Consider the following 21,283-nt stretch of genomic DNA (forward strand, 5'->3'; position numbering starts at 1 on the left):
TTTTCACGGAGCCCAGGCTGGTATTGAGCCAGCTGTGAGAAGGATGAGCTTGAGCTTCCTCCTGCTCGTCCTGCTTCCACTTCCTCAATGTTGGGATTATAGGTCTGCACCATCACACTAAGCTTTCTTGAGTTTTTACCACATTTCCTCCTTAACTTCAATTTATTCCTTATAATAAGATGACATTTTAGTTTAATAGGACATTTTCTTTTTTTTAAGATTTATTTATTCATTATATGTAAGTACACTGTAGCTGTCTTCAGACACACCAGAAGAGGGCATCAGAGTTCATTACAGATGGTTATGAGCCACCATGTAGTTGCTGGGATTTGAACTCAGGACCTCTGGGAGACCAGTCAGTGCTCTTAACCGCTGAGCCTTCTCTCCAGCCTTTAATAGGACATTTTCATTTAGCAATAATTCACCCACAAACCACAAACACCAAACTTTATGACTGAGAGGCTGGGAAGATAGCTGTGTTTGCTGTGCAAGCCTGAAGACCTGAGTTCAAATCCTCAGGACCCACCTAAAAAGACGGGTGTAGTTGACTGTTCATGCATGCCTGTAACCCTAGCATTGTGAGTGCTGCACAGAGAAGGACTGGGGCTTGCTGGCCTGTAGCCTAGTCCAGGTTCAATGAGCAATTTGCTTCAAAGGAATAAGGCAGAGGGTTATACAGCAAGACACTGATGTCCTCCCCAGGTCTCAGGTACACCTATACACATAGGCACATTGACCACACATGCAGACTGGTCACTCCCCACTAAGGAGGCAAAATGTGATTGAATCTTGTTAAAGAATAAAATTAAAAATGTCCATTTGCTAGAACTACCTGGCGTATCTGGAGAAAAAAACAATTAACCACATTCCGAATTAATGGAAACTGTAAGGTCTTGGCTTATTTCCATATATTCTAATTTGGTATTTTCAACTCTTCTGGACACAAATACAGACACATGTGTCCTACCTATATACACATGCATACACATGGTACATACACATGCCAAAAAGTTTAGAAAGAAAACCCATCGAAAGTGTGTTCTAGAAAGGGTTAATTATAGAAATAATCTTCCATTTAAAACAACACATGATCTATAATGAAATATAAAGGTCTCATGCAAAGAAATGAAGGATATATGATATAATTATACATATTACATAAACATGTATCCCTAAGATCACAACATCAAATCCTTTAAAAATGTAGGGTAAGGAGACTGCTCAGTAGCGAAGAGCACGTCTCGCTCTTGTAGAGACCCAGTCAGTTCCCAGCACCCACAAAACAATCACACACAGAAGTAAATCTAAATTTTTCTTTTTGTGTTTTTGAGAATGGGTTTTTCTGTATATATAGCCGTGGCTGTCCTGGGATTCACTCTGCAGACCAGGCTATCCTTCAACTCAGAGCTCCGTCTGCCTCTGTCTCCCCAGTGCTGGAATTAAAGGCATGTGTCACCACCCAGATAAATGTAAACTTTGTTTTTTAATTTTTTTTAAGATTTATTTATTTGTAAGTACATTGTAGCTGTCTTCAGACCGGAAGAGGGTATCAGATCTCACTACAGATGGTTGTGAGCCACCATGTAGTTGCTGGGATTTGAACTCAGGACCTCTGGAAGAGCAGTCAGTGCTCTTAACCACTGAGCCATCTCTCCAGCCCAAATGTAAACATTTTTAAAAACTAGATTAACATATGTGTGCATACATGTGTGTACCTATAAGCACAGGTTCCCATGGAAGCTAGACCAGGCTACTGAATCCCCTGAAACTGGAGTTCCAGGTGGCTGTGAGCTGTGGGTGTTGAGAACCACACTCAAGGCCTCTCAAGCACCAGAGTTTTGTGTCCCTTAAGCTAGTTTAGAACTTATGTAGCCTGGCTAGCCTCAAACTTGTGTCCATCCTCTGTCCTAGCTTCCCAGGGGGTGAAATAACAAGAAGAGGCATCATACCCACCTTTCACGCCTTTAAAGTACACTTTCTGCTAAGTGTAGTGATGCACACCTTGAATTTTAGCATCCATGATGCAAACACGGGCAGGCAAATCTCTGTAAGCAAAGGCCAGACTGCTCTACATGGAGAGTCCTATGCCAGCCAGGACTACATAGAAAGACCATGTCTCAAGATAAACAACTACTTTTTTTGGTCATGCTATGTAAGATGATTTTATAGATTAAATGCAATAAATATGGGCAGAAATATTCTGTACTTACCAATCCTGCTGCGTACATGGGCACTATAACAGGTTGCTTCTTATTGCCAGTGAACAGCTATTTAGAGAGAAAGAACACGTGTTTAGAGAACGATTTGTCTGTCATACAATAAAATTGTTTCTAGTATTCTTACGGTGTTTTATTATACTGTGAGTAATGAACTCAATAAGCTTAGCTTTCTTCATGGGCTCATACGTATGTGCATACTACATGTGTACATATACATGTGCATACATACATACACACATGTGTATATATTTAACCCAGTCCAATTTTTCATTTTATAGTTAAGGGGAAACAAAAATTATAAAATATAAGAAAGACTTAGAGCAGTGGTTCTCGATCTGCAGTCATAACCCCTCTGGAGTTAAACAGCCTTTCACAGGTATCACCTGACTATCCAAAAACACAGATATTTACACTGTGGTTCACAGCAGTAGCAAAGTGACAGTAATGAGAAAGCAATGAGAGCAATTTTATGGTCAGAGATTACCATATGAAGAACTCTATTAAAGGTTATAGCGTTAGGAAGGTTGAGAACCACTAACTTTGAGGAACATTATGCTGTCTTAAAATTGCTATATTAACAAGTTAACATTAAAGCCTACTTTTTCTGTAGAGTTAGATAATCACAGCTTAAACAGAAAACTGAAAAACCACACAGGTTTATTAAAGAATTTTTCAAGATTCTAACAAACTCACAATGTTTCGAGTGTCTATTCCCAAGGAGCACAGAAGCTTCTTGTTGCTATGTGAGCCGCCCCACTGGTACCGCAGACCATGTGCATCATGAATGTCCTGCAGTTCGGCCCACACATCCCGCAGCTCACTGTAAAGGCCACAGAGAAGACAGCAGTAGATTACTCCAGCACTTTACAACCATAAACTTCCTCTTCAGCACACTGATGATGCACCGTGCATTACTGTGAACAGCACGGTGACCTATCTTGTGTCAACTGCCACACCGTGTCAAGGCTAGCACTAAGGATGATTAGAAAGGTAAGCTAAGGAACTCGCTTGCTTGCTCTTTATCTGTTTATTATTTACTCTCTGTGCCTAGTGCTTACTCTGCACATGGGTGTGTGTGTGTGTGTCACATTTGTGCCCCATCCCTTCAGACGCAGCAGAGGGTGCTAGATGCCTGAGCCTGGAGCTGTGCTCAGCTCTGAGCAGTGTGGCTCTGAGGCTTTATAAGAGCACTGGGTGCTCTCGCTGCTGAGCCACTTCTGCAGCTTGTTCTTTTTGTTGTAAAAACAGTAAACCCAACTTCCAAGGCTGGGGCTAGAGCTTATTGGTTGAGCTCTGCCTTGCATTCCCAAACCCCTGGGTCCCATCCCCAGCACTGAGAAACTTGGCAGGGTGGTGCAGGTCTATGATCCCTGGACTCAGGAGAAAGAGTTCAAACTCATCCTTGGCTACACAGTAAGTTCCAGGTTGGCCTGTGATACATGAGACACTGTTTCAAAAAATTAACATTTAAAAGGGGGAAAAATCACTTGGCATCTACCATTTTAATTTAATAGAGTTACTCAATATTTGGGTCTTTTTTTGTGGTCTGAGACAGGTCTCACTATGTAGCTCAGTGAGCCTGGCCTCTGGCTCTTCTTGCCTCAGCCTTAGAGTGCTAGAATTATATGCTCCCATGCCCAGCTCTCCACAAGTCTTTATTCACAAACAGAGGTACGGTTATATAATTCTCTACTTTTTCCAGATTATATTTCTGGCCTGCATAGGGACAGCAGTGCATCTGCCACATCTGTCACTCTTGGTTCCCTTTTCACTGTTTTTAGTTACCATGGTCGACTACGGCAGGAAAATACTAAAGGGGAAATTCTAGCAAGACATACTGCGTTAATGTTTAATGAGGTGTTATTAGGAGTATTTACCCCATGTTATCATCTGTACCATCTCAGCAGTACGGTATGCTGAGAGAGCACACTCACCTAAGTCTTATTACAGGGCAACAATCTTCTAATAGTTATGACTGATAATCTCTGGTTATGTTTAATTTAAATGAAACCTTATGGACATATAGGAAATACAGCACAGATGGAGAGTAGCACTATTCACTATTTCCAGCATCTTCAGGATCTTAGAGCACACTCCTTATGGATGGGGGAAGGGCTGCTGACTTTGCCAATGGCTACATGACACTTGGTTAGGTCAATGTGCTATCATTTGTTCACCTATAGCCTACAGCTCTCTACTTGGATAATATTATTAGGCTGGCAGTGACCATCTTTTAGTATTCTATTGTGTATATTATTGTATGGTATGTTATTTCCTTATATTAAATCTCTTGGAAAGAGATTTGTACACCCTGCCCCTCTTTTTTTCCTTAGAAATCACTAAACAACAATGAGAAGAAAAAAGAACAAAAAAGAATGCCAATCTTGAATGGAATCAAGACAAGTGGAAGCCAGTACAAGAAGTGCTGAGGCTGTAAAGAGAGACAAACAAGTTGCCCATGACCTCGTTAATGGAAGAGAGGAGACACCTGAGCAGGAGAGGGTACTTCCAAAGGCAAGAGTCAGGAGTATAAAAAGACTAGCCAGAAACGGAAGGACTCCGGGATCAAAGAATTAACAGGGCCCCTAGGAAAGGAACACAGAAGCCAAGGAGAGATAGCAGTTGTAAAGGTGAAACAATAAAGAAGTGTTCGCTTCTGAAGGGCAAGCAGTTAGTGTAATGAATGGAAAGACTTATACCAAGGCAGTTCGTTGTGAAATTTCAGATCATAACTTATCCATCTGTATTAACAGAAGACAGTAAAATGTGTCTTGTGCATTCACCCTAACAGGCTGTATCAAGTGGGACAGAAGTTTTTTTTTTTTTTGGTTCTTTTTTCCGGAGCTGGGGACCGAACCCAGGGCCTTGCGCTTCCTAGGTAAGCGCTCTACCACTGAGCTAAATCCCCAGCCCCCGACAGAAGTCTTAAGATGACAGTTATACAGAGGCCTAGGCTGAGCCATTCTAAAACCTGGAGGGTGTGGAGGGATGGCAGTCTGATAAGAAAGACTGTATGAACAGGCTCTTAGGGGCAAAGAAAGATGTAGAAAATAAAGCGACTATATGACGTACGTGGGAGCTGAAGTGTTTTAGGTTTCAGGCTGTCTTAGATTTTGGAGTAACTGTATAGACTTTATTAGTCGGGCATCTGAAATGCTCCAAAATTATAAGCTTTTTAAATATCATGTCAATATTCAAAAATGTGTAGATTAAAAAAAAACCCAACCCCTTCCTTTTTCAGTGCTGGAGATCAAACCTGGGGCCTTGCACAAGCACTAGCAGGTGATCTACAACTGCCTTACACCGCTACACAGCTCCCACAAGTTTTACATGTCATAGCACTTCAAAGAATGGATTTCCAAATTAGGGATGCTCATCTTGAAAATACAAGATTTAAAAATGGTATGGAAGGGTGTGATGTATGTATATGGAGCTGGTGAGAACAGGTAAGCCAAGTGTGTGACATACCTGTAATCTTGGCACTTGCAGCCTGGGCTGTATAGTCAGGTAGTCAGACACTGTCTAAGACAAACTCCAGCTCACTTACTGTTTAGGTAGCCAGGAGGTAACACAACACAGGCTGATTCAAATCATCAGGGTAGAGACAGGGATCCCCTAAGTCTTCTGCACATGACTATAATATTATAGGATATTAGAGCAGTGCTGTGAGAGGCGTGACAAATCATAACAACTGAAAGCAACAGTCACAGCTTTCTTGAACAGGTCCTACTTACCCACACTCAGCTAAGGCCTCTCTTGCTTTTACTGGTGAGTAGTTTGTCTCCAGCAAGTGCTTCAGGGAAGTAACTTCCTCTTCGGCATCAGGGACGAATACAGAAGGAAAACAGGCTTCGAAAATCCTCTCCAACCGGTTCAGTAAAGCTGTCTGAATCAACCCCCAAAAAGTTCACTTTCATTTCTTCAGTTTTAATGATGACTTAATTTTAGCTCAAGAATACACACACACACACACACACACACACACACACACACACACACACACACACAGAGAGAGAGAGAGAGAGAGAGAGAGAGAGAAAGAGAGAGAAAGAGAGAGAGAGAGAGAGAGAGAGAGAGAGAGAGAGAGAGAGAGAGAGAGAGAAGGAAATTACCACTCAAACACAGGAAACAGATCAACAATTCCTCTAACTGATTAGGTAATCATGCTGCTGCTGCAGCAGGTGGCTGTAACAGGGACCACCATGCACTGGTACTTTCTATGTCGTGTCTTAGTCTGTTACGGAGTTCTACAGAGGAACACAAGTCATTACTCTGTGTGTAGTAAGTTTTCGTAATCTTCCAAAAGCCAAACTAACCCCCCCCCCCAAAAAAAAAACCCAAACAAATAAAAACCAGACAAGAAAACCCTCCGGCATTATCTTCTCTCTTGCCCCGGCAGCAGAGTAAACACAGAAGGAGGAGTGGGGTCTGGGGCAAGTAGGCTACCCACAGCCACCGAGAACCGTTTTCTCGACATAAACACGTAACTGTGGAAGCCTTTACCACTGCTGCAGAACACAGTAAAAAAGAGTCTCCATTTAAAGAGGGCCGAGGAGGTGGCTCAGTCCACACCACCCCAGGGAGCTCACAACCCCAGCTCTGGGCTTCTTGAGCACCAGTGCTGACACGCACATGCACAAATACACAACACACCCACAACACTTAAAGGTAAGAAAAGTACATCTTAAATGTTTACACGTATTTATTCCCTGCGTAGTGGTGGTGGGTATGAGGTGGGGGAAGCTGGAGGCGGGAGGCCAACTGTTGGGAGCTGGGTCCCAGGAAGTAAACTGAGCTCTTCTGGCTTGGCAGCAAACACTTTTACCCGCAAAGCCATCCTGCTGGCCTGAGCGTCTCAATTTTTACTGATATGAAATCCACTAGCTCTTTATCATTGACATCCTATACTACCTTTAATAAATCTCATTTCTCTACTTACCTTGAGGTAAAACCTGCATATTTACTAGAGTATTTTTCGCCATAAAATAGACAGATAAATTTACTTGGCATTTTGAGCTTTTTTAAATTATTAATTCAAATTTCTTGAATTTAGAATAGTAATTTTTTTGGGTGTCACTGTATTTATTGACTATGTGCACCCTTACTCCCATTTTCTTAATGTTTTCATACGTGCAATATATTTTACAATTGAATACAATTGATTATTTATGCATCAAGTAGGAATACAAACTGTTAGAAGTTAAAGCCTGTTGGGAATAAATGTACTACTAAAACTGATAACAGAAAATACCACATCAAAATAGTTCCTCCTGGCAACTGACACAGACAAGGCAACACTTGATTTCTCCTCTGTAGTAGTCAGTAACTGGAGACAGAGACACAAAGGGCATAATTTCCATAATCGCATTTTCCAAACCTCAACTTCCCTTTTGGAAGCTGTGCCACAGCAAACCCTCCTTGGTTGTAATTAGTCTCAGGGTGCTCCTTTTCCATCTCTGCCAAAGCTCTCTGACACCCTCATTATATTCTTGTGAGATGAGGAAAAGTCTCACTTTCAATTATGAACCCTAAAGCAAAGGGTAGGTAGACTTCAGATCCCTAGGCTTTTGAAACTTGAGCCTGTCAAGGGGACCCAGCGCTGACTTCAACAAGGGGAAGAGACAGACGTGACTTGGAAAGAGATCAGGTAACTATCTAATTGGAAACCTGAGGAGCACTTCCCTCCTGGGCAGGGAAGGTAATAAAAACTCACCCAGGACCATATTTTATTTTCCAGAAAATTAAATCTTTACTGTATCATTTTTGTTATTCTTCTTAGAGTAAAGGGGAAAAACTCAACCTGTTACCAGAAGAAAACAGGAATCCTAAATTCAGCCAGCTGGGCAATACCATATATACAATGCAGGTTTTAGGCATACTAGTGTTATCACGAGCAAGTGCTCAAATGACTGCAGTGTACTTGAGGGAAGGAAATTCCATTACCTAATTACTTCAATTTTTTTCTTTCTTTTTCTTCAGTAAATGATATAAGCTACATAAAAAATTTAAAACTGAATTTAACATATCTTTAGAATTAGACTTAAAACACATTTGCTTCCTTTTTTTTTTTTTTTTTTTTTTTTTGGTTAAATGAGGCAACACAGGGTTTAGCAGGGTTTCCAACAGAGAACAGTATAGATAGATACCTCAGGCTCTGTAGCCCCTCTACAAAAGCAAGGCTGAGTGAGTGGGCTCTAGAAAAACTTATGCACAAAAGCAAGAAGTAAGGGACAGATTTGTCTCCAAGGCCATTCTTTGCCAACCCCTGAACTGGCGCAATATATACCAAATAGCGTCAGCCACAGGGAAAGAGCTCAATACAACAACAGCACAACAACGACAACCAGCTAAGAGAATTAAAGATTTTGGTTACATTAAATTCGTTGTGACATTTACTTTTTTTTAAAAAAAGAGAAGAGCAATTTTGCTAGCCTGGTACCCACTATGTGGAACAGGTTGAGCGTGAACTCAGAGACGCTCTCCCTATCTTGCCACCCCACCTCTGCCTCTGCTAGAATTAAAGGCACGTGTCATTATTCTTAAAATATTTGATTGCCGGGGTTGGGGATTTAGCTCAGTGGTAGAGCACTTGCCTAGGAAGCGCAAGGCCCTGGGTTCGGTCCCCAGCTCCAAAAAAAAGAACCAAAAAAATATATATATATACATACATACATATATATATATGTATATATATATATGTATATATATATTTGATTGCCAACTATCTATGAGACCAAGATTGTTGTCAACACAATGTCAAATGTCTGCAGTGCTGACACAACCGTGACACCTACAGAGGAGGCTGCATCGCAGGCACTAAGGCTCAACTTCCACACGTGTAATCTAGAGTTATCAGGGCCTGCCCCACAGAGTAGATGAAGAAACAGACTATTAAATACTTCTGGTACTCCGTGCAATTTTTATCAGTTCCTGTTAGTATACAGGATACACATAACAGAAACATATTAAAGAAAAAGTCAAAGGTAGGCTCACTGCTCACCATTGATGTTTCTACCCCATAATTTAATGTTCTAAAGCACAAAGAAATCACTTGGCTTAACCTAATAATTCCTACCATATAAAAAAAGTAACAATAAAATAAATTCAATTATTTAGTATCTTCCCCCAAAATCAGAGGTTAGCTTTTAAGTATCTATCCTCCTCCCTCTTTCTTCCTTCCTTCCTTCCTACCTTCCTTCCTTCCTTCCTTCCTTCCATTTTTTTGGAGACAGATTTCTCTCTATATCAGTCTTGGATGTCGATATGTCTGCCTCTGCCTCCCAAGTGCTGGGATTAAAGGAAGTGTCTACTCTGAAGAGACTCTGTTAAAACCTTGAGGAGGCCACTCCTTGTAGATTCTAAACTTCGGATACCAGTGAATGACTTACTGTTAAGTTTGGTTGTCTTTACTGTATTACAAAACACAGTGTATGAAGCATACAGTAGATATGTTTAAACTAACTTTAAAATTAACTTTTAAAGATTTATTATTTTTGGCTAAGATCAAAAACTCAGGTGACAGCAAATGCTGGCGAGGATGCGGAGAAAGAGGAACACTCCTCCATTGTTGGTGGGATTGCAGACTGGTACAACCATTCTGGAAATCAGTCTGGAGGTTCCTCAGAAAATTGGACATTGAACTGCCTGAGGATCCAGCTATACCTCTCTTGGGCATATACCCAAAAGATGCCCCAAGATATAAAAAAGACACGTGCTCCACTATGTTCATCGCAGCCTTATTTATAATAGCCAGAAGCTGGAAAGAACCCAGATGACCTTCAACAGAGGAATGGATACAGAAAATGTGGTACATCTACACAATGGAATATTACTCAGCTATCAAAAACAATGACTTTATGAAATTTGTAGGCAAATGGTTGGAACTGGAAAATATCATCCTGAGTGAGCTAACCCAATCACAGAAAGACATACATGGTATGCACTCATTGATAAGTCGCTATTAGCCCAAATGCTTGAATTACCCTAGACGCCTAGAACAAATGAAACTCAAGACGGATGATCAAAATGTGAATGCTTCACTCCTTCTTTAAAAGGGGAACAAGAATACCCTTGGCAGGGAAGAGAGAGGCAAAGATTAAAACAGAGACTGAAGGAACACCCATTCAGAGCCTGCCCCACATGTGGCCCATACATATACAGCCACCCAATTAGACAAGATGGATGAAGCAAAGAAGTGCAGACCGACAGGAGCCGGATGTAGATCGCTCCTGAGAGACACAGCCAGAATACAGCAAATACAGAGGTGAATGCCAGCAGCAAACCACTGAACTGAGAATAGGAACCCCGTTGAAGGAATCAGAGAAAGAACTGGAAGAGCTTGAAGGGGCTCGAGACCCCATATGTACAACAATGCCAAGCAACCAGAGCTTCCAGGGACTAAGCCACTACCTAAAGACTATACATGGACTGACCCTGGACTCTGACCTCATAGGTAGCAATGAATATCCTAGTAAGAGCACCAGTGGAAAGGGAAGCCCTGGGTCCTGCTAAGACTGAACCCCCAGTGAACTAGACTGTTGGGGTGAGGGGGGCAATGGGGGGAGGGTGGGGAGGGGAACACCCATAAGGAAGGGGAGGGGGGAGGGGGATGTTTGCCCGGAAACTGGGAAAGGGAATAACACTCGAAATGTATATAAGAAATACTCAAGTTAATAATAAAAAAAAAAGAAAAAAAAGATTTATTATTTTATGTGTATTACTGTTTTGCTTACATGTAAGTGACCCATGTGTGTGCCTGGTAACTCCTGGGGTCAGAAAAGGGAGTTAGATTTCCTGGCACTGGACTTAAAGGCAGTTGTAAGCCACCATATAGGTACTGGGAATCAAACTAGGATCCTATGCAAGTCCAACTATGTTCTTAATGCAGAGCCAATTCCCTAGATCATAAAACTCCTCTAACCAATATAATGCTCAGAAGAAAAGAAAATCTACCAGAGAGCATAGCTTCATTGTGACCAGACAGATATTTTCCCCAAGAAACTGATTTTTTAAAACACTATGATCAGATAATACTTAAACCAACGATCATTTTTTTCGTTTTTTTTTAACCATTATAGTTTGAGCATAAAAATTATCACATTAAAAGGCTAGAGTTGCCCAAGTGAAACACTGAATTTGATTTATTTTAACGAGTAAAAAAGAACTCACTTTATACTGACCCATCTATATTTCAAAGAAAAGTACAACTGGTTGTAACAGAACATTTATTTCTACTTCAGATTTAATGGGACACCACCCAATTTTTCAAAGTTGTAACTTACTATCTATATTGTGACTTAAAGATATTTAAATTGTATTTTATGTGTATGGGTGTTTTGCCTGCACGTATGTCTGTGCACTACATGCATATTTGCTACCTGTGGAGACTAGAACCAGAGTGACAGATGACTGTGAACTGCCATACAGGTGAGTTGGATAGAACTGACCCCAGGCCCTCGGCAAGAGCAGCCATCCTTACAGACCAAACTTGCTTTTTCCAAGTAGCTCAGACTGGCCTCAAATGTGGAATTCTCTCTTGGCCTCCCAAGGACTGGGATCATAGGCATATACTACTATGACTGACTGAACAGTGACATTTACTAACATACTCAAATACATACAGACTTGAATAAAGAAGAGAACTCCAAACACTCAGACTGGCTGAGCTCTAGTTCCCATATATAGATAAGATGACATTTGTAAAGCAAACAGAATCAGTACAGCCAGTTTAGAAATGTGAGAAACTAAATTTAGCAAAAGACCAAAGGTCTTCATTCTCTGAACACAGACACGGAATAGGCCTGGTACAGTATATTATAGTTTTTGCTTAATAATCATACTTACATAGTACTTGCCATTATTCTAAATGCTTTACAAGTACTGGCCATTTAAGGCATATAAGCAGCATGCTGGAAGGAATTATACATTATTTACTTAGCATGTGCCAGAATGTATGTATGTACCACGTGCATGCAGGTGCCTGGGTGTTCGTGAGCCACGTGGTGTGGATGCTAGAAACCAAACCTCAGGCCTTTGTTGAAGCAGGATGTTTCCTAACCACTGAGTCACCTCTCCAGCTCTAGAAGTAACAATATTATGTCCACTTCCTAGTTGAGAAAAATGGAGCAGAGAGAAGTTACATTCTTGCCTCTGGTCACATAAACATTAAGTGGAAGGAAAGCAGTTTTTTGTTTTTGTTTTTTTTTTTCTCAAGACAAGGTTTCTCTGTGTAGCCCTGGCTGTTCTGGAACTCAGACCAGGCTGACCTTGAACTCACAGAGATACACCAGTCTCTACCACCCAAGTGCTGGGATCTAAGGTATGCATCACCACTTTCTGGCCATGAAAGCTGTGTTTTGGGGTTCTGTTGTTTGTTGGATTGATTTTTTATTTTTTTTTTTTTGAGACAGGGTGGTTTCTTGTGTGTCTTTGTAAGCTATTTAAACCTTTACATGCATAGGTTGGCATGCTTATCCAATTACAATGTCTACTGCTAACAACAGCTTAATGCACTCTTTGTACTGTGCTATGTTTACATTAGCAACAGAATATGCACGAATCTTAAAAGAAACCCCATGAGCTTGCAAACTGCTCCAGCCATGCTAAAAAATCAGTGTGGAGAATTCTCAAAAAGCTAAAAGTAAGTCTACCAGATAACCCAGCTAAAGCACTCCTTGGCATATACTGAAAGGACCTCTTACTCCACAAACACCTGCTCAACCATGCTTGCTGCTGCTCTACTCACTACAGCAAAGAAACAGAAACAATCGTCTAAATGCCTTCAACCAATGACCGAATAAAAAAAATGTAATCCATATACAGAATGGAATAACATGCAGCTATAAAGAAAAGGGAAGGGGTTGGGGATTTGGCTCTGTGGTAGAGCGCTTGCCTAGCAAGCACAAGGCCCTGGGTTCGATCCTCAGCTCTGAAAAAAGAGGAAAAAAAAAAAAAGTGAAGTCAGAAACGTTGCAGACAAATGGATGGAATTAGAAAATATCATGCACAGGAAGGTAACCCAGACCCAGAAAGGCAAATGCCACGTTTTCCCTCACTGGAAGTTCCTATTTCCAAGTCTTTAGATGTGAATACATATCCTGGAGTCACTGCAGAAACCAGGAAAGTAAAGTGGGACCACTGGCCGGACTAGGAGGACTGCAGAACAACAGAGAGGGGAATATCGGGGTGGGGGAAAGATAGGGCTGTAATTAGGGAGAGGAGAGGGAGATAAATGCAAAAGAAAGAAAGTAAAGACAGTAAGGATGTCTGAAAAAATCCTAAGGACTCATAATATTAACTATCTACCCTAATATATTAAATACCTTAAATATTCATGAGTGTGTACATGTGTGTGTATACATATATATACATATACATGTATGGATACACAGGAGCGCACTTGTCTCTCTCTCTCTCTCTCTCTCTCTCTCCACACACACACACACACACACCAGAGTTTAAATGAACATTTTGCATCCTTGCTGGCGATGCTACAGTAATGAGCCAAAGACCATCAAATAAAATGCCAACATCAGGCATGAGAAGCCCGATCTTGAGTTGTTAGGGCTGTCCAAGAGACTCTCCAAATATTACAGGTTATTTATTGCAATTGCCCTTGTTTGGCCCCAGAGGTGGAATGTAAGTCTCTATCGCTGAAACACCATATACTTCAGATGCAGGGCCCAGAGGCCCCTAAGCTATAACTGACTGAAATGTTTCCTCCTGGAGGACTAACTTTCATGGAACCAGAAGGCTCCATATAAGCTTTCAAAAGAGGAAAGCACTCACAGTCCTACCTAGCTATGAAGTATATGAAGGACCAGCATGGCACAATATCATAAAGGGTGCTTGCTGTAGTGGCACACATACCTTGGCAGTAACCAACAGCTCTCTAATTGGACTTAAGACCACTGACATTAGGGAAATCATGCCAGATACTGGAAACCAAGTAGAGAAAAACTTAGGTCTAGGAGTGGTTTGTACACACCTTTAATCCTAGCATTTCCGAGATAGACACACAGATCTCTGAGTTCAAGATCAATCTACAGAGCAAGTTCCAGGACAGCTAAGCTTAGGCAGTGAAGAAGTTGGAAAACAGAAAGCTCTTGATAATGTAATAGAAAAAGGGGGCCATGTTCCAGCCCCAGGAAGCAGCAGAACTCAGCAGCTTTGGCCACATGGCTCTGGCTTTAGACTCCAGAATAGAAGGGAATTCTGGGACAATTGATGCTCGTTATCTGGAGCTAAAAAATTAGTAGCGATTAAGAAGAGACCAGTGTCACTGAGGTGAGATCTTCTGGGAAGTGTTTTCTGAGAGCACAAAGATTCTGTGTTCCAGAGATAGACAAGGCTATCTCATGGTGCAGCTGAACTCGGTAATGTGTAAGAGTCACCCAGGTGGTACTGGTTTTAAAGGCACGAAGGTGTCATGGGTAGCAGCTGAGGCTGGGCATTGTGAGAGGCCAGGGAGGCCACTGGTGAAGGTGTAGCCTCAGCTGCAGTTGATCCAGGACTGAAGGGGCCATGCAAAGGAGTTGAGGCTTGGCACCATGAACGGAGCCTATGAGAGGCTATTGGTGAAGCCTGAGATTTAAGACTTGGTTCTTCTGCTACTGAAATGCACATCTCTTTACAATGTCTTGAATTTAAGACAAATGTTAAAATCTCTTAAGTGTATTCCCATTAGTTTTTCTTTCTTGCTTATGAAGAAATGCTGTTTTTTCTATTGTTAATAGTTTTGTTATCGATAACACCAAGTCTTATACAGAAGAAACTTAAAATCAGAGTAATTTAATCTTCCACTTCAGAGGATACCTTATGCCTTACCATCATTAAATATTAAGTAATATATCAAATACAAGCTACACTTGTACACTTACCAATTCCTAATTTCAAACTAAAAAGAGAATGGCTTACATTTACCAGGCTCTGAAAAGACCATTTGTTCCCCCTGTACAGTTTCTGGGTAAACCTGACATAGTACTTCTAGTTGGAATTAAAGGCCAGAATGTCAAATTTTGTGAGGGGGAAAACAGTAAAAGAGAAATACAATTTAACCAAATACTTAAATAATAAACAGAGATCAAGCTTGCCTTGACCCCCTGGTTCTCCTGTTTTAGCCTCCAGGGTATTGGGATTACTGGTATGAGCCATCACCTTAATTCCTTTGATACTTCTATTTCCAGCCATAAATTCAAATGTGCATGCAAAAGTCAAACACACACAGTTTTCGGCAAACGATTACAGAGGAAAAACGATCTGGTATATTCAATTTGAGAATGCTGATTTTCTGGTGAAACACTAGTAACTTAATCTCAAAACAGCATAAGCCAGAATGTTTTTCACCACCTCCTTTTCTTTTTTGTGATATCTTTAATTTGTTTTTAAGCAGAGAAGCTTTTGTTTAGTAGACTTGCAAGGGGCATGGCATTGGCAGTAGTTAAAGGAATGCCAGCCCACACCATTAAACTTTATTTTATTTATTTAAAGGTTTATTTATGGCTATGAATGTTTTGCCTGCATTTATTTATGTGCACCACGTGCACTCCTGGTGCCAGTGGAATTCAAAAGGGGGCACTGGGTGCCTGAAGTGGAGTTGCAGAGGGTTGTGAGGCCAGCATGTGGGTCCTGGGAAGTGACTCTGTATCCTCTATGAGAGCGATGAGGGCTCTGAGCCTCTGAGCCTCCTTAAGCCTTACACTCACTTTCTTGCGTGTGTGCGTGTGACTCCATGTGCGTATGGGCACGGAAATGAAGGTGCAAGGGAGGGTGTGCAGCAGGGCTGGCTCCCCGTGGACTGACTGGAGTCAGGCAGTTGTGGGTCATTTGGCATGGACGCTGGGATGGGTCTGTACGCTCCCAAAGAGCAGCTTTCTCAATGCTGAGCCTGATCTGCAGCCCCTGGGACCCTTCGTTCAAGTTCTCAAATCCCATCTCATAACTTTTTTCAGTAATACCTGTTAGAGGGCTACTAACAAAAATAACTCATACCCTCTCTTCTAGAAGAAAATCTTAGTATTTACCAATGACCTAAATTCTCAAGTACCATTTTGAGTAACATGTAAAATTTTACGGAAGCTTACAGTTAAATCAATGCTTATGCTAAAGACTTTTCTTGCTGAAAAGGCCATTTTGGTATAATCACGAGCGCTAGCCAGGCGTGGGGGCTCATGCCTGCAACCCAGTGCACAGAGTAAGGAAGTCAGCTACCACCAGGAGACATTTTAAGGAAAACATTAACAAATCTAATCCTCTTTCAAAGGGCAAGATTAGAACTGATGCACTTTTTCAGCAGAACCTGAAGGCCAGGAAAGAGAGTCCAGGCTGGTTTCCTCCAGAACAGCAGGTAAAGTTTAATCTGCCCTCACTCTGACTCAGTCTGCCAGCAGGCCTGCTGCATGTTCTCTTCCTCAGTAACCAAGGTGCGCAGCCTGGGCCAAAAGATCTCAGCATGTTAGCATTTTTGCTATCTCTATGCAGTTTACATTTCATTTTCACACAGTAAAATCCTGTTTCTACAGATTTCCCCTCATTATCCCAAACCATAAAGCTTTCAAGAGTCTGTGAAGATGCAAAATCACACGTCACATTCCAATGAAGTCCATATACATGTATAGCTATGTGTGCACTCAATTATTAAATTACATATAAGTAAATTCAACATGAATGATGTGAGAAATTTCCATCTGAGGTGGCCATACTTTTAAAACTTCAGTATCTGATGATGTTAAAAGTTCAGGCTACAAACCTAAGATCACCTAATACCGCTGTTGTCTTATACTTTAGGAGATGAAACTAAATAGGAAAAGGGTTGGGTCAAAGCAACAGTCTTCACCTCGTATTAAAATTAGTTAACTTCTTGCTTAGAATTATAAGGCTCTTCCTCAAATTAACAGACTGGAGATACTCCCAGGTGAGAGTGGGTTTCTGAGCAAAAGCCGACTGCAGCAACCGAGCATACAACGCACTCACAGCACACGACACAGCCTGTGGACGAGATGCTCACATCCATCACCACTGTAAAGCAGGGACTGGTTTTCCCAGAGAATGCCCCTTTCTTCACTGCTTGGGCTGAGTAATGGTAAAAACCAGGACAGAGTCTAACAGGATTGGGAAACAATGATTTCAAGCTATAAGTACAGGGGCTGTTTTAGATTAAAATTAATATTAATCTTTTCTGAGAGAGAATGAACCAGAAAGAATTGTACACAAGTGTTGAGTAGTAAAAATATCCTCCCTGATATTTCTACTCTGTAAGAATGGTCATAAACAAAGCAAAAGCTATGTATATACATAAGCAAGAAATGATATAAATAAATTAATATGACAACAGCAAGTTAACCCACAGTCATTTCTTTCAGGGCTAAATTTTAATTTATTGTGGTTGTTAAATCATAGCGTTTTAAGTCCCATTAACTCTCTTCTGCAATCAAAACTGTATTTCAATCTAATTTGTAAGAGACATAGTTAACTGATTTTCTTTTAAACTCCTAAAGATAAAAAAAAAAAAAAAAAAAAAAACAACGGAGTTAGCCTTCTTTTAAAATCACTGTAAAGATAAAAACAGAAGGAAAATGTCTAATATTTAAAACAGATATTTCCATGGATAATTTAAATTGTTAAGTTTCTGCTAACAGTTAAGACACTCTCTGTGACAGCATGGATAATTTAAATCAATAAGTTTCTGTTAACTAGTTAAGACACTCTGTGATAGCAGTTTTACAATTTTTCAAAGGGCTGTGAAAAATCTAATCTGCACACTGGGCCAATAAACGTCATATATCACACAGAGACCCTTAACCAGGCAGACGCTCAGTTAACTTAGTTTAAAGCTGCATTAGAAGTCTCCTTGGCGACTAACAAGTTGTACAAGTCAGAGGAGGTAAGTGCATACCTGAGCTGAAGTGGCTGGCTCCTGCAGATGGCCACTAGCAACTGCTCCTTTGGAAGCTGCTGAAGAGACGCTGTGCGTCCTAGGGGTCCCCAGGGTGTCCAGAGTTCCATCTGTCCTATGTGACTGCCAGACTTCCTTCCGATGATGAGACTCAGTTGCCTGCTGATCCCCAAAGGCAGCCCAAGAACAACTGTCTTTCTGTTCATCCTCAAAAGCATTCCAGTCGACAGCTTGGCTAGGACCTGCTGAACTGAAGTCTGCAAAATCATCCGAGTCTTGAAAAGCACTCCCTTGAGTATTTGGCACAGAATCAAAATCTCCAAATTCACCGTCTTGACCATTTTTCAGTTTTGAGTCGGGTTCACTGTCTTTTCCACCAGACTCTCCTTCCAATGGACATTCCTCTGATAAGCCATCAGAAGTCTGTCTTAGGTCGGACTCAGTAAATATCATTTCCTCTGGACAAGAAATGGCATTTGTATCCTCAAATTCTCCAAAATCATCACCCGGTTCACTAAAATGTAGAAAATGCTCTGAGGAGTCTTCAAAAGTGACGTCACTCATTGAATCTTGAGTACTAGTAACAAAGGGTGGAGTGGTGCCACTGGCTGTACCAAAGTCACCAAAATCATCCTCATTGGTATCGTGGCAAGTCACAAAGCCGTTAAAACTGTCACCATTTTTCATGCTTGCAGCAGAATCATCCAAAACACTTTCTTCAGTGGGATCAGGGTTTGGGCTTTTGGGGTTAGTCAACTTTCTATTTTCTTCTTTGGAAGAACCAATTTCATTAACATCAGAAGTTTTAATAGAATCCATGGATAAGTCAGCACACTTAGCGACAAAGAAGTCATTTTCCTCAGTTTTACACCGTTCTCTCCTAATGGCTTCTGAATTTTCATTTGAGTCTACCAAGCTCCAAGCCTCAGACTGAATCCTTGAATTTAGAAACTCATCCTGTTGCAGTGTTTGAAGGTCTTGTTTTTCAACACTGAGCCCTCTGTCAGCTATGGCATGGAAGTCTGAGACGCAGACCTGATGTTCTCTTTCAGTGTCCCCTGTATCCGCAAAGCTCCCACCCAAAGTCACTTCTTTCATACAATTCAGCTCCTTGACTCTGTGGCTTTTGCTGTTTCCCTGAATGGTCAGTGCATCACCATCATTTACAACTGCACATTCTAGTTCTTCTAGTTGTGTCCTTTCTGTTTGGGAAAATGTAGAAAAATCTGCAAATTCCGTAGCAGGACTAGCTGCAGACTCTAAAATGCACTCGGTGCCACAAGAGGTGCTAAGAGGCCTCGATCCCTTTGAATCTGCCACACTGTCCAGGTCCTCTGTCCCCTGAGGATTTGCAGTTTCCACACCTGCAAACCCGTTTGTGAGAACTTCCAGACAGGCAGGCTTCTCACCGTTGCAGCTCTCTAACTGAGTGGTTTGGTGGACAATGTTTGTATCAGTTCTAAAGTCTGCTGGAGAGAAACTTGGGAGCTGCCCGGTGCTTGGTCCCTGCATCACTCCTTTATCTACACCTCCCAGGCTTTCCCTGCCACAGAGGGGAGTGTCTAAAGCTTTAGATGGAACCATTGCTTTGCTGGTGGCAGAAAGTACAACATCAGACTGACCTTTCGAAGGAGTGGGAAGTTCAGCAGTGATGTCCTTATCCTTACCGTTCTGAATGGACTTAAGGCTTGTAAGGCTGTCTACGTTTTCTGAATATTCATCAATTGGCATAAAATGGTTTGAAGGTACAAAGTCTTCCTTGGAACGAGTATAATCTGGCGTGTCAAAATCAACAAACCCTACACCAGAAGGGCTGACTTCTGAAAATCCACCAAATTCCCCAAACTCATCCTCGTCGTCGTCCTCTGCTCCGTTGTCCAGAGGTGGGGGGGACGACGAGTACATTCTGATGACGTCTGGCTCCATTATTCAGCGGCCTTCCAGTGATTAATGTATGCCTTAAAAGAAAAAGAAAAATCATCTGTTTGCTTTGTTTGTTTAAGAAGGCAGATTACATAACAAGGTTTTTCAAGTTACTTTAAAACAATACAAACAGAGCTATCTCTCCAGTCCTATGCTGTATTTTTAAAGCTATTTTTCTTTTGGGTAAGATTAAAAAGCTATAACCTATTGCTTTTTATTTTTTATTTACTTATTTTCTTAGACAGGGTTTCTCTGTGCAACCTTTGCTCTCCTAGAACTTTACTCTGCAGAGCCAGCTGTCCTGCACTCAGAGGTCCTCCTGCCTGTGTCTCCAAAGTGTCGGGATTAAAGGTGCGTACACTAACCGGCTGGAATGTCAGAATCTTGAGCATATATTTATAAATTTTCTCTTGCATATTTTCCTGTGTTTTAAAAATTCTCATTCACAATTACTGGGGATTCCTCATGCCTAATATAGATTTGTATGTGTTCTCTCTCTCATATATATGTGTATGTATCATATAATAATGAATTTATCTCTAATAATTGCTATGAACTATGTTCTTCATTTTCCTTTTCAATGTATTTCTGACTCAAGTTAATCTTCTGATGACTATCCATTCTTAAGTAGTTTAAACTCAATGTTGGGAAAATTGTAGCTCTCAAACATAAACTCTATACAGGTTCTCCCAATGGTAACACAGTCAGGAACCACAATACAGATGCTTGACTTATCTTGGGCTATATTGTCACAACCTTATCGTAGGTTGAAAAGAAATACATCCAACATGAGCAAACTGCTCTGAGAACCTAAGTTTTCATTTCTCTAACACACAGCTAACGTGAATGCTGGGTCACATGGTATGTTCAACTTCATTTTTAAAAAACCTACAAAACTATTTTGTCAAATTTATTTTTATAATAACAAATCAATTTGCAATCTTTTTTTAAATTTATGTATTATATATAAGTACACTGAAGCGGTCTTCAGACACACCAGAAGAGGGCATCGGATCTCTTTACAGATGGTTGTGAGCCACCATGTGGTTGCTGGGAATTGAACTCAGGACCTCTGGAAGAGTAGTCAGGTGCTCTTAACTGCTGAGCCATCTCTCCAGCCCTCAATTTGCAATCTTATTTGTAATTTTCTTCTTTATATTGCTACCATATAAGTGTAAGATTTAATAACATTCACTTTATGAATGAAACACATTTAAAACTTATTTTGCTGTCTAATCTAAAGATGCAA

At 41.0% G+C, this 21,283-nt stretch overlaps 1 protein-coding gene across 9 annotated transcripts in view; it reads right to left on the minus strand.

Moving 5' to 3' along the window:
• Positions 1–21,283, minus strand: part of Aftph (aftiphilin) — a 54,246-nt gene that overhangs the window by 18,445 nt on the left and 14,518 nt on the right. For all 9 annotated transcript variants that reach the window (XR_005492976.2, NM_001305127.1, XM_006251532.5 and 6 more), the window contains 4 exons: positions 18,112–20,069; positions 5,954–6,105; positions 2,913–3,039; positions 2,211–2,267 (listed from right to left, as the gene is read on the minus strand). Coding sequence is in view for 8 of the 9 variants with exons in the window: in NM_001305127.1 (NP_001292056.1) it covers positions 2,211–2,267; positions 2,913–3,039; positions 5,954–6,105; positions 18,112–20,037 (2,262 nt within the window). In the remaining variant the exon portion in view is untranslated. The remainder of the gene's footprint in view (positions 1–2,210; positions 2,268–2,912; positions 3,040–5,953; positions 6,106–18,111; positions 20,070–21,283) is intronic.

This window comes from Rattus norvegicus, chromosome 14 (assembly GCF_036323735.1).
Source record: "Rattus norvegicus strain BN/NHsdMcwi chromosome 14, GRCr8, whole genome shotgun sequence".
In the NCBI taxonomy this organism is placed as follows: domain Eukaryota; kingdom Metazoa; phylum Chordata; class Mammalia; order Rodentia; family Muridae; genus Rattus; species Rattus norvegicus.